Here is a 12,705-nt window from a genome sequence, read left to right as displayed (position 1 = left end):
AATTGTAACACTCTTTCTTCAGGTGAACTGTAGCTCCGGGGCCGCCGATCTTACTAGAGTTTCTGTAGATTCTCATTAACCGTCCTTAAACATGCAAATAATGATGTCATCAACATGCCTTCTGACGAATCCTACATCTGGTGTCATTTCCTTCATTTTGTCATACACAACTCTGTCCTAGCTGCTGAGGTGAATTTTAGCTAAATGGGCGCGACCGGGGAGCCTATACATACGCCTTCTTTTTGCACATATCTTTGACCTTGCAATTCTAGAACAGTCGACTGTGCATACAGATCCAATACCGCAAGGAAGCCTTTTACCGACAATCCCGACTCAGATTGAAACTTTACTAAGTTTAACTCCAGAAACTCCCTCACCGTGTTCATTAGTCATTTCTTTTCTAGAGAAACCCTCGTGACGTCACGAGGGTAACATTTTCCCGCGAAATTTAGCAAAAAAATGCTCGCCAAATTATGCGAAAACACTTCCCGACAAATATAGCGGGAAAATTTTACCCTCGTGATGTCACGTGTGGCATCATTTTGAGAACCATCCCATAATGCAAAGCGCGGTTACGCCGACGCCAACGCCGACGCCACTCAACCCGGGAACGGACGCCTAAGAGCTGCGCTCTAAAACAGCGTTACATTAATGAACGCTTTTTACACCAATTGCATCATTCTAATCGATCATCGCAAGCCTAGATAAAGAAAAAAGCGTATCTAAATTTGGCGTTCCGCTTCGTCCCACAAAAGTCTGCGAAGAAGACCTGCCCCTGTCTAATTACATCATAATTATCGTGTTGTCTCAAATAGTTACATGCGGAAACAAAACTAGGCACTATCCTTCTCTCCTAACCAAGATAGCCTTGGAAAGACTGACTTTGCTGTCGTCTTTCATCAATTCACCGCGGCGCTAATCTTGGTACAGATCAGCCTAAATTCCAAGTCCACCCGCCTATTTTTTTGCAATGCCACTCTTCTATGTCCTCTCTTTCACGAATTTCTTATTTTTTATCGAATAAAATTTGCGCCAGGTTTTTGGTTTCTATGTTGTTATGTTTTACTGCTGAACACAGGTATCGATGCCACGCGCTTGATCGAGTGAAGTGAGATCGTTATGCTCACTCTAAGCCAAGTATGCTCCTCAGGAAGAAGCACTGTGGCACACTACAGAAATGACACTAAAGGCGAAGTGTACTTGGTTGAAGTGCACTAAATTAGCCCGCCTGGCGGCGGTATAACACCACCTAGAGTAATCAAAGCCTCCGCCTCGCCTCCTCTCCCTTCATGAAACTTCGTCACAGTCAGATAGCGCGAACTCGGCTATTAGGCCCGAGTCCGACCCTCGACGCGCTGCTTGAACACGAGCCCTGGCCGAACATTGGCGCAGCACTCGCGCCCAAACTCAAGCCTCGGTCGATTTCAGTGTGAGGACGGTGCGGAGGCCTTCTGCTCACCTAGGTGGCGTCGTTTAAACACGGGCCTGGTTGGGCCGCCATTTCCGACCTTCTCTTGTCTCTCCAAGGTGCCGAGCCACTGAACCGGGGTTGACAAGCGTCCGCAAAGGCCTATGCTACTGGAGAGGGACACAGTAGCACATAAACGGACAAGAACCTGTCCCCCTGTGGCAGCGAGGAGGTGAAGCGAACATAATAAGAGGAAACAAAAAACGTGGTACTCAGCACTCGGCCAATCGTGAAAGGCCGAACACAGCGACGCTTTCGATCACTCACGTCGTCAATGCAGGATGTTGACTAAGCTGCCGGAGTTAGCCGAACCAAAGAAATACAAAATAATGGCACCGGTAATATTCAAATACCCTTACCCTCCTGAAAAAAATGGTCAAGCTGTAGTCGAGCTGGTGAGTATTAATCATCATGTTCAAATGGACACTGCAAAAGGATGAATAAAACCAAATGCTGCTTCGAAGTTCGTGCCTTTCAGTGTCAACTTTCAGTGTTTTGTGACGTCATTCGTCTAGCACGTCGGATAATGACGGCATAGAATTCTAGATGTAGTACTGTCGGCTTAAGGTGGCGATGCAAGCGAGTTGGTTCATGACTTCTGAAATTGGAAAACAGCGCACAAAAAGACGAAGACGACGAGAGAAAGGCACAGGACAAGCGCTGACTATCAACTGAAGTTTTATTAAAAAACGGCTCAAACAAGAAAACACCACACAGTCAACCAACGCCGAAACAACCAATGGCGTGTCGCTCACCAGTCATCTATAAAATCTGTCTCTTTTTTGTGACGATAAACAGAAGGATGGCTGACGCAGTGCCCCGCGCCAGCTTTTTTGATAGCATGCGCCTCCAGCACCTCTCTTTGCACTTTTGTGCGCCCCTGCCAATGATTAAGGTATTTTGGAAGACGGGGTGACACTGGCAGTCTCCGCAATGTACGTACAAGTGACCTCCGGTCATTGACCGCAGGGAATTCGCATGCTCACGCATTCTCTCGTTGACGCAGCGTCCCGATTGTCCTATGTAAACCCGTCCGCATGACAATGGAATTTTGTAGATGACACCCACAACGCAATCCACGAACTTGTTGACATGCTTAACAGTACATGACATCTTGTTACTGCTTACCTGGTTTACGCGCGGGCAAAGTTGTGCTAATTTTTGTGCGCTGTTTCCCGTGTTCTCTCGTCGTCTTCGTCTTTTTGTGCGCTGTTTTCCAATTTCAGCCGTCGGCTTAAAAGCACGTGACTTCTTTTGACCCTTTCAAGCGCGTGATTTTTTGCTTAAAACACCCGTATATCGGTGAGGCGTTCACATCTTCGTAACTGGATGTTAATTCAAGCAATTAGGAAGAACGCGCATGGCTGTTGCACGCTATGGTCGTTTCGGTTCTCTATTGGTTAACTCCAAGAACGTCATCAACAATAGAAAATTTGCTCAAAATTTTGCATTTCCGTCACCTATTATGTTAAAGAATACACATAAATTCCTCTTTATCTTATTTTTAATGTGTCGCTAAAGTCCCACACACTAGCCCGAGCGAACGCGACGCAAATAAAATTAATAGACAGAAACGCCTTTCAGGCTCCCTTTAAACCCTGAAGCTTGGAAGGAAATTTGAAAATATATTAGAAGAAACATTCGAAAGGTAAATTCGGGTTGTGTGGACATTTTGACAGCGTATAGTTGGTCAGCCATTTCAAAGTTGCGACGAGTCACTCGCTGTAGATGAGATATTTAGCCAGAGCAGTACAATCGCTATGAGTGGGTCTTTAACGTGCTCCATGTAGTAGTGGTACACGACCGCACGCCGGTACGATGCTCCTTTAAATAGTAACGGGCAGGGGTAGGGATTGAACCCAAGATCCCTGGGTACTGCAACGCGAGCTCTCGCTCCGCGTGCTCCGAGGTGGTGTCCGCTAGCCCACTCGGCCACCGATCCCCCGAGACGAAAGGTGACAGACGAAATGTCTGTCACAAAAAGACCCTCGAGTGCTAAGTAGTGAAAGGGATTAATGTTTCGGCGTGCTCTCGTATTGCTCCGTGCCCGCGTTCGGTTTCCGGTACGGAAGAACACGGCGGGTTTGACTCGCCCTCACTTTCAAGTAACGGTTTAATACCTTAGCGTTTGAAAACCTACCCGCGTCCAGGGTTATTCTATCTGGATTGTCACGTGACGTGACCCGCCCGAGAAACTTGGAAGTTTTCGAGCACAGCCATGGTGGGCGAGCTAGGAAGAACATGGCAGACCGCGCGCTAGCAGAAGACAGGAGCGAGGGCAGGAGGGCGGGGGAGGAGGTATTGTCACTACACCGCATAGCGTTCATCTAGGGACGTTATCTGTCATCGTCCTTCTTTTTTTGTAATATATTTTCAAGTTTCCTTCCCAGTCTCAGGGTTTAAGCATCATGATTTGTGCCCGTGTTCTCCCCCTGGAGCACTCGGGAAGCCATCAAGAATGCTATTGTGCCAGGCTCAGTTTGGAGAGTTTAATGTGTCATGAATTGATGCGCATCAAAGAGCTCATTGTGCACCATGTATGTTTGTCAGCTGCCGACAAAAATTTGGTCGACTGGCCGTCCGTTTTCGTTACACGACCTCAATGGTATTCGATAGGGTTGACAATAGCAGAAGGGCGACTGAATCCGGCAGATTACTCGTCCACCGTGGTCACCTCTCATATGCTAAGAGACGGATTAATTGTTTTGGAATTAAAATCCGAAACAGTTTACTTCAGAAATGAAACAGCCTAAAAACAGCAGAGTGATTAAACTATACGTCTTTCCTTCCTTCACTTAGCTAAACTGTGTTGCGTCGGACAGTTTGATCAGAATGTTACATTAAGTAAGAAAAAAAATTGTTCAAGTTTTTTTTTTGCCATAAGCTTGTGTCGTGCGTATAAAATCCACCTGTTTCTTATTATCCGTACGTTTTGAAGATACCTGAACTAGCCTAACACTAAAGGTCAACATATTGATCATGTGATAAAAATCGTGCACTTTTGTAAAATAAAACATAAAAAATCATATAAAGTATAAAAGAAAATTGATGACCTCAAATGAGGTAGCAAATTTCATTCGAGGAGAGAAACGACCATGAAAACGACCAAACGATCCCAAGTTTCTCTAATATTGTCTACAAATCTTGCTCATTAAGGAACACAGCAGTGAAGTTAAACATTTCACCTACTATATTAAAACCTCAACTATAACAAATGGCTCGTCCGGTATCTGAAATCTCTCGTAGTTTTATTACGGTCTTCCTCACATCGTCAGTGCATTTACGCCCTCTGCATCTTGTCCCGTTATCCCAGTGTACGTGAGTGTGACCCAGTCGGCGGGACCGGTGCAGTTGTCCGTGTCTCTGGCGCCGAATGTCACACAGAGGACCTGGAAAATTCGTGTCATCCAAATTCCCTGCGGGAGCCCACGGCTAGGTAAGTTCATCTCGCAGTTGGAGACAAAGGGACTTCTTTTTCTGTGAAAAAAAAAATGCGTGCGAAGGCGACCAAATTACAAGCCAAGATCTGGGATAATTAACAGTACAGTCTCGTCTCGGCGTCTCGGCGAAGTCGTCGGGCATCACCGTTGAGTTCACGCACCGTGAGGAAAAACGTTCTGAACAAAATATACATATCTTCTGTTCCGAACGCTTTTGATTTTGTCTCGTTTTGTCCCGAGCGCTTTTGTTTCTTTTTTGTTCCGGAGCGCGTGAAAGGGCGTATCCCGGAACGAGCTTTTAGCATTATCTTAGATTTGGTTATCCGCTATTTCTTTTTTCCAGAGAGCGCGTGCAATAAGCATTAAGTGTTACAAAATTACACCATCTTCCCGAGGGGAACCACGGGGTGATGCGGAGCATCGCGGATTGTTATTAACGGTGTTATTAACGGTGTTAGTAACGTTGTTGAACTTCATGGTCCCGAACCTCAGGTTCTGCTGCTCGACGTTTACGAACCAACGCGGCTTCCCGTTCTCGAAGGTCGGGTTCCGCCGCTCGCTTTGTACGTTTACGTTGAACTTCACGGTTCCGAACCTCAGGTTCTGCTGCTCGACGTTCTCGAACGGCCGCTGCTTCACGCTGTCGTAGTTCAGCACCCGCCGCTCGACGTTGACGAATGGACGCCTTCTCGTTGCCGTAGTTCAGGGTCTGCCGCTCGCTTCAAGCGTTTACGCTCAGCGTCCCGTGCCCTTCGCTGTGCAGCTTTGTCTTCAGTGGAAGTAGCGCTGCTGTTAGTTTGTGGGGTGGTGCTGACACTTGCTTGTGCCAACCCACTAACTGACGGGACTGTTGCTTCCATCACACTTCATCGGAAGAACGGAGTGAAGTGGAGTCAACAGCGGTGAATTGAACGCGCGCAGCGCGCTACCGCTGCTTGTATTCACACTTGAAGGAGAGGAGACTAGAGGAGGAGAGTTGCGCATGCGCGCGCGGTGTGAGTAGAAGCGAACGCACGCGAAGTGCACGCAGCTGGTAGAGAGAGAGAGCGGAGAGAGTAACGCGGAGCTGTTGGAGAGAGGGAAGGAGGAGAGTTGCGCATGCGTAGTGTGAGTGCGGACTACGACGCCGCGCGACTTAGACCCGAGCAAGAGATGCTCCGCATCTATAAAAAAAATACTATATGAAGAAGACTTTTTACAGTTTTTCCCTAGTTCGAGAGAAGCGCAAACCGCCGTTCAAAATAGTCGCAAAAAAATAAAAAAAGGTTTACCGTGGAGTGTTTTTAACGGCTTTTGCCGGCAGAGCGTTTCATCTGCTGAAATGTCCCAGGCTGCCTACCGTGTGCTCCTGCCAACTTGGCCTACGGGTGTTCAAATCTTGAGCTCTGTATTCGCTCATTGCGACGTCACGGGATGAGCGCACAATATTCACGATTTCCGAGTAGGAATGGAACATCACGGAGTTCATTGGAGCCGGGGCGTACCAGACAAACCTTGTCTGGCTTTTCGCTTTCAAATCTGTGACAGCGAAACGCAAACTTTTCAAACCTGAGGAACTTGCGGTGAAAAAAAAAAGATGCCTGTTCATCGATCCCAATGAGCACGAGGTGCCAATACGGCTCCACTGAATACCGATTCACATCAGTGATGAAACAGTGGGGAGGGTCCTCGAGTCCTACGGAAGGATGAACGAAGTAGCTCGATACACTTGGACAGCGGAAGGCTTTCAGAACGTCCAAATAACGACAAGGCTGAGGAGATCAGACCTGAAAGAAGGCGTCACCAAAGATAACCTCCCGCGCAGCTGCGACCGTTAGGCAGCGACGTTCTACTACATGTCCCCGAAATAGCACCGCTCTGCCTCCGATGTAAGAGGACAGGTCACATCTGCAAAGAGTTCTGCGTCCCTCAATGTGACAAAGGCCATCGTTTTGGTCATGAGCATGAAGACTGCATCCGCACTTACGCCACCGTAATCTGGTCTGCCCCCGAGGAAGACAACTCGGAATTCTTCATCGCGAAGAAATTTCGAAAAATGAAGACGGCACTGGACACCCAACCACGTGCACCCATACAGAAGCATCTTCAGCCGTACAAAAACGAGGCATATCACAAGGCTATGACACCAGCGACACCACCGCACCAATTCCCGAAGCTTACAGGTCAGCTGCCTGCGGTGTAAACGGCACAGACGTCGACAGTGCAGCCCCAGGCTCTTCAAAATGCAAACAAATAAAGACAGCCGACGAGAACGATCGTCATTCAAAATATCCCTCCAATGTCGACTTAAAAATGGACAGAAGTTTCGAGCCCTCCAAGTGGCCCCTGGATCGCATTCAGAAGGAAGACCCTGATTTCGGGGGGCCTCACCGAAGCAAAGAAGAAAGGCGAGCCCCGAGCACCGCCGAATGGTCGACGTGCGCAAACCTGGCTGTAGGGGGTAACGTTCACATTTAATACAATTCAGCAATGTATTTTCTGAGATTCGTGATTTTTTTTTTGTTGCTCGTGCTTGTCGCCATAGCTGTGCATTATGTAAGTTTTGTGCGAAGATGTTGCACATCGCGTTTCATTCCAAACCTCCTCCCCCACCCGACTAATGGCTGCACCCAAATCTCCAACTATTTCCACTAGTGATATAACGCTGGAAACACTCAATATTAGAGGTATAAATTATACTCGTAAACACTTGCAGTCATTAGGGTTGCTGCACGAACGGCAACCTGAATTTTTAGCCCTTCAAGAAACAAAAATGCAGGAGGAAGAGCAAGTCACGAAAGCGCTGCAGCCCTTCATTACCTAGTTTGAGGCAGGCTTGTACGTATTGCAGTAATAACCTACTCAAGGTACTGTATGTTAAATACATTTCTTAGTAAGCTACTAATTTCAAATTATTTAGGTTGTTAGTAGTTTACATTGATTACTTTTTCTGTGTAACTTCTACTCAAGTTGCATGTTACTTTCGAATTTCACTAGTAGGTTTGCATAATACAACCATTCCTGCACAGAAAGTGATAAGATGGAAGATCAGCTAATTTTTGCAAAGAGGGGTAAGCCTGTGGCCTAGGCACGGGAGGGAGGGGGGGGGGGAGGAAGTTACTTTAAGGGTCTCAAAACTCCTAAAACTTTCACGAACACACCACTGAAACAAACCTGCTACGAGCCGCGGGGAGCTGACAGACTCGTCGCAGGTGAAGCCGAGTAACGGCGGGATCAGCGCCGACGACTCGCGTTCCCTTGTGTCCGGGAGCTCAAGGAGACTAGATGATTTCAAAAAGAGGGCTTTTCCTCGCTACTGCCCAACGTAGGAGCTCTGGCTCATTGCATTATATACACACTGCATCCTCCTTCAAAATAGGCAAAAAAATGCAGCATTCGCTCTGAAGCTCATCTGGTGCTCCCGTAGTTTGTGCTGTAATCGAAGAATCGCTTGCTAAAGGGCAACGTAAAGGTGACCTCTTCGCGTTGTTTTTCCTTTCAAAATTCAGAATATGCAGATCTTTGAAGATTCGAAGATTGTTCGATAAAACTTAGTAATTACCCCAACGTTTTTATATAAACAATAATGAACAAGCAGTATTGGAAAGTACTCTAAGTACATGGTGCCTGAAGTACTATTGTTTAGAAAACTTGTATTTTACTAAAGTATTTTTATGGTACTTTCCGAGGAAAGTAGGACTCCCGAATTCAACATACGTTCCTCGAATTTGAAAGCAAAAAATGGCGTATCGTCGTTTGAAAACCCGCTCTTTCGAGACGTCATATCGTCATTTCACTGAGTGAAGCAATTGGCGGCTGTAAGACCGACACAAATAAGTGCCTTATGAGTTGACTTTGTTGAAATAGCTAGTCAGCGAGAGTAAAACAAGTACTCTCAGGCGACTTGACTTTACCCAATATTTGCTGCTATTTCCGTAAAAAATCGATGCACCTCCGGTTACCCCTGTAGTTAAAAAAAACAAAAAAACACAGTCTAGGGATTGAGAAGGCATCATGAAAGATTGTGTTAAAATACTTATACTTTACCTTTAAATAATTGTATTTATATTACGTTACTTCAAGTACATTGCACCCTGTATACCTACTACTTTAATTGAAGTTTATTTCCCCATTTACTTTGTACTTAACTTCAAGCACTCTTTAGATGTACTTTAAGCAACACTGTAAACAAGAAAGCGCTGTCTAAAAAATCAAGCTCAGGCAGTGCTAAACCTCAAAGTATAAAATACACATTCGCAGTAGATTTTTGACCAAGCAATAAAAAAAGCACAAAACTATTACGCACGCAGAAGCAGAACCAGCTGTTAAAGTATTTCTGTGAAAAAAACAAGGCGATTCTTATTTCGCAAGCACAATTTAAATAACAGATCAAAACATATGTACTTTGTTGTTACCATAATAAACACGTAAATGTAATTCAAAAGTGATTTTCTACTTTTTACGGTAAGTAGCCATTTTATCAAATACTTTTCATTTTAGTTATTTCCACTCTGCTCAAATTACTTTTGAGGTCAATACTCAGTAACTTAACTTAATTACTTTTTTTAGTAACTTGCACATGTCTGGAAAATCATGTTTAACACCTATGAGTATGGTGGATAAAAGGAAAAAAAAAAGACTAAGTCGAACCTGAAACAAGCTTACCTGTGAACTTATTCTTATCATTAAGAGGAAAAGAAACAAACAAAAAACAGAAACTGAATCGTTGCCATGGCACCCGGGCGCACGATCCTTCCGCTCGGCGCGTTTGCTTTGACATCAAGGGACGGTGTGAACACCGCGAGAGTGATATCTCCGCTTTAACGAGCCTCATAAAACTTATCTTCCCACCGTTGAGGCACGAAAGCAGGGTTAATGGTGAAGCTGCGTCATAAGAACCACGCGTAGAGCAAGTGTAAGTAATTGTTTTTTATCTTTAGACAGCTGGAAGTTAGTCAGCCTCAAAGGGCGCCTGGTGTCTAAGCTGTATATGAGAAATTTAGCCAGTGCATTACCATTGCAAGCCTGGGGTTCTTAACGCGCATCACTAAGCTATGCATGACCGCGCGCCGGTACGGTGCTCCTCCAGATCAAAACGGGCCGTGGTCGGTATTGAACCCAGAATTCCTGCGTGCAAAGTGAGAAATGCGAAGTTCTACCTGATGCGGCACACCCAGAAAACAACTTTAAATACAAGTATATCTGCCACAGAGACGCGCAGAAATCCGATACCTGTGTAGGCTATAAATAGCCGCTTATTGAAAATCCATCTGCTGGCACCGCCTGCAGCCAAGGCGTCACGTTTCTTTAGGTCCCTGTGGCGCAGCGTATATCGAAATTTTAAAATACCCGACAGCACTGTAAGAGAAAGAATAGTCAAGAATAACTTGACACCATTGCTCGCCTAACGCACAATGCCGTCCAGTTTTTTTTTTTTGTTTTTTTTTTTTCTCAGTTGTTCTTTGGAGGCGGATTTTTATCCTAAAATTCACCACCAACTCGAACAATTATCCCTGAGACGAATTGAAGGCAACTTCCCAAGCGCCGATGCCTTAAAGGCAGACAAATCATTTACTTTGTTTCGCATTCTCTTTTTTCCCATTGTGTTTATTCCCTTTAATTACTCTTAACTCACTGTAGCTCCCTTTAATTCACTTTAATCCATCTTAATTTGCTTTATAAGCTCTCTTAATTCGCATGAATGACTCTTAATTCTCTTTCATTCCTCTTAATTCACTTTGATTACTCTTTATTTGCGTTATATTCCTTCTTAATTGTCATTGATTACTCTTACTTCTCTTTAATTACTCTTAATTCACTTTAATTCCTCTTATTTCACTTTGGTTCCTTTTAATTCGCTTTGTCATCCTTCCTAATTTTATTGGCTTTATTCGGCTGAGTGGTCACGTAAACTTTTTGGTATCTTTCGTGTCGCCGTCGTGTTTTCGCTGAAGGGCTTTGAAGGTCGATTAAACAATGAGACACATAAGGCGCCTTAATAATCAGTTCTATGCGATTTCAGAACCGAAAGTCGCGCGCAATGCCTTCTGCGTTTTATGCATTATACAAAAGACACGTTGTTTGTTTCAGACATGACCATAGAATTATCTGCTGGATCACCTCAGCATGTTCGTATTATGTTTGCTTCATACATGTATGTATGCTTCGAGCACGACTGAACACGGTTTTTCTATGACCAGTGTGAAACTTCCGCCCGTAGAAGGTAGAATCACTCCTCAGACATTTTCTGCACGTTGTCGTTTGTATGATGTATTACAAGTGTGATAGCGGCTAAGTCTTGATTGGCCATGCTTTCCAACGCCGCAGCGCCGACGGGCTGTCTGCAGTACCAGGAGAAACCATCCGGCCTGGTGTCCAGCTTCAATTACGACGCGGACTCGAGACCCGAAGGCGGTTACCCGAACCACCTGCGCTACTCGGTCTGCTTCAGGAAGGCACACGGAACCTGCACCGTCCGCTTCAGCAAGCAGGGACCCTTCGGCGTCGGTGCACGACCTCGCGGGGCCCCTGACGAAGTACTCATCAACCGGTGCCAGAACTTCGAGCTGGGTTCCCCGGCGCAGAGCGACTTTCTCCTTCTCGGAGTGCAGCCGTACTGCGGAGACGACTTCCCGCCTTACATCGAGACCGGTATGTATAAAGCACTCTGTGAACCATAGTCCGAGGACTGTGCGTGTTTAAATGTTGAACTCTTACGTGGTGCGGAATATCTACAGATGGAGACTATAGACGTTTGCAGGTAGGGCCTCCGGGCGCCGCCTTTTTGATGCTGGTGCGGGTCAAGCGTCTGATAGTCAAGCATAGCTGAGGCTGTGGGTACGCCTCAGCAATGCTTGACTGTTTGACGACCTACCCGCACCAGCAGCCCGAGGGAGGTGCCCCCATGCCGTACTTGTAAACTTCTTTACGAGTTTTTTTTTTTTTTTTTTTCCTAGCTCGTTATAACAACGAGACGTGACCAATTCTGTGAATGGAAGTGTAGGTTAATAGTGATTTATGCATTTTTGTGAGTTTATATTGAAGGAAGTTGTCGATGTGAGCAGCGTGCGAGAACGTTTCACGTTCGAACTAGGCGCGTGTTGCGTCGTGCGTGCACTATCTAACCAAAAACGTTTGTTCTTCGAGCGAAATTTGCCCCTCCGTGCTCTAGTACGAAAGATACGGCACTCTTTGCACAAATAAACTGACAGTGCGATGGAAGCTACGTGATCCTTGGACCAGCCATACGTGTATACCTTTTTCCATGTGATCACGCTTGCGTCCATACTCATGAGCAGAAATAGAGGTGTTGAAACAAAGACTGTTTATTAGCCCGGTAGGCTCGTTGCTCCCCAGCAATATGAACCTAGAGGTAAACGAGGTATAGATTGCATCGCGTGGAAGTTGTGCCAATGTGTCCTGTCGTCAAAAAGACTTGGTTCACTGAAGATGTTTAAGAAAAACGCTTTAACACGGCCGGAAGTGGTTGAAAGGCGTAATTTCTGGCAAACGTAGAGATGGTGGAGGAGTCACATGTCTATTTTTTTCGGAACCCAGGAACAATGGGCTCAATCTTCACCCCTGCCGGTTTCGATCTGAACAAGCATCGTTCCGGCGTGTTCTAGTGTATCACAATGCAGTGTGATGCACGTTAAAGACCCCAGGCTAGCAGATATGTACTGCTCTGGCTAAATTACTCATTTACTACTAGAGGCCAAATGCACACTGGGGATGACTGACAGCTCAACGGCTAAACATGCACATGGATGAAGAAAGAATAAAACAATTAAAACAGGGACAACACAACCACATCTTTCA

At 45.7% G+C, this 12,705-nt stretch overlaps 1 protein-coding gene across 1 annotated transcript in view; it reads left to right on the top strand.

The window, feature by feature from the left end:
* Positions 1–11,567, top strand: part of LOC8029933 — an 87,465-nt gene extending 75,898 nt beyond the window's left edge. Inside the window, exons 4-5 of the mRNA XM_040211285.2 lie at positions 4,782–4,904; positions 11,215–11,567. Of these exons, the coding sequence (XP_040067219.2) occupies positions 4,782–4,904; positions 11,215–11,567 (476 nt within the window). The remainder of the gene's footprint in view (positions 1–4,781; positions 4,905–11,214) is intronic.
* Positions 11,568–12,705: the final 1,138 nt, after the last annotated feature.

This window comes from Ixodes scapularis, unplaced genomic scaffold, assembly GCF_016920785.2.
Source record: "Ixodes scapularis isolate PalLabHiFi unplaced genomic scaffold, ASM1692078v2 PGA_scaffold4__175_contigs__length_147842914, whole genome shotgun sequence".
Classification (NCBI taxonomy): Eukaryota; Metazoa; Arthropoda; class Arachnida; order Ixodida; family Ixodidae; genus Ixodes; species Ixodes scapularis.
The sequence above is the reverse complement of the archived record's forward strand: the minus strand, read 5'-3'. Positions and strand labels throughout refer to the sequence as shown.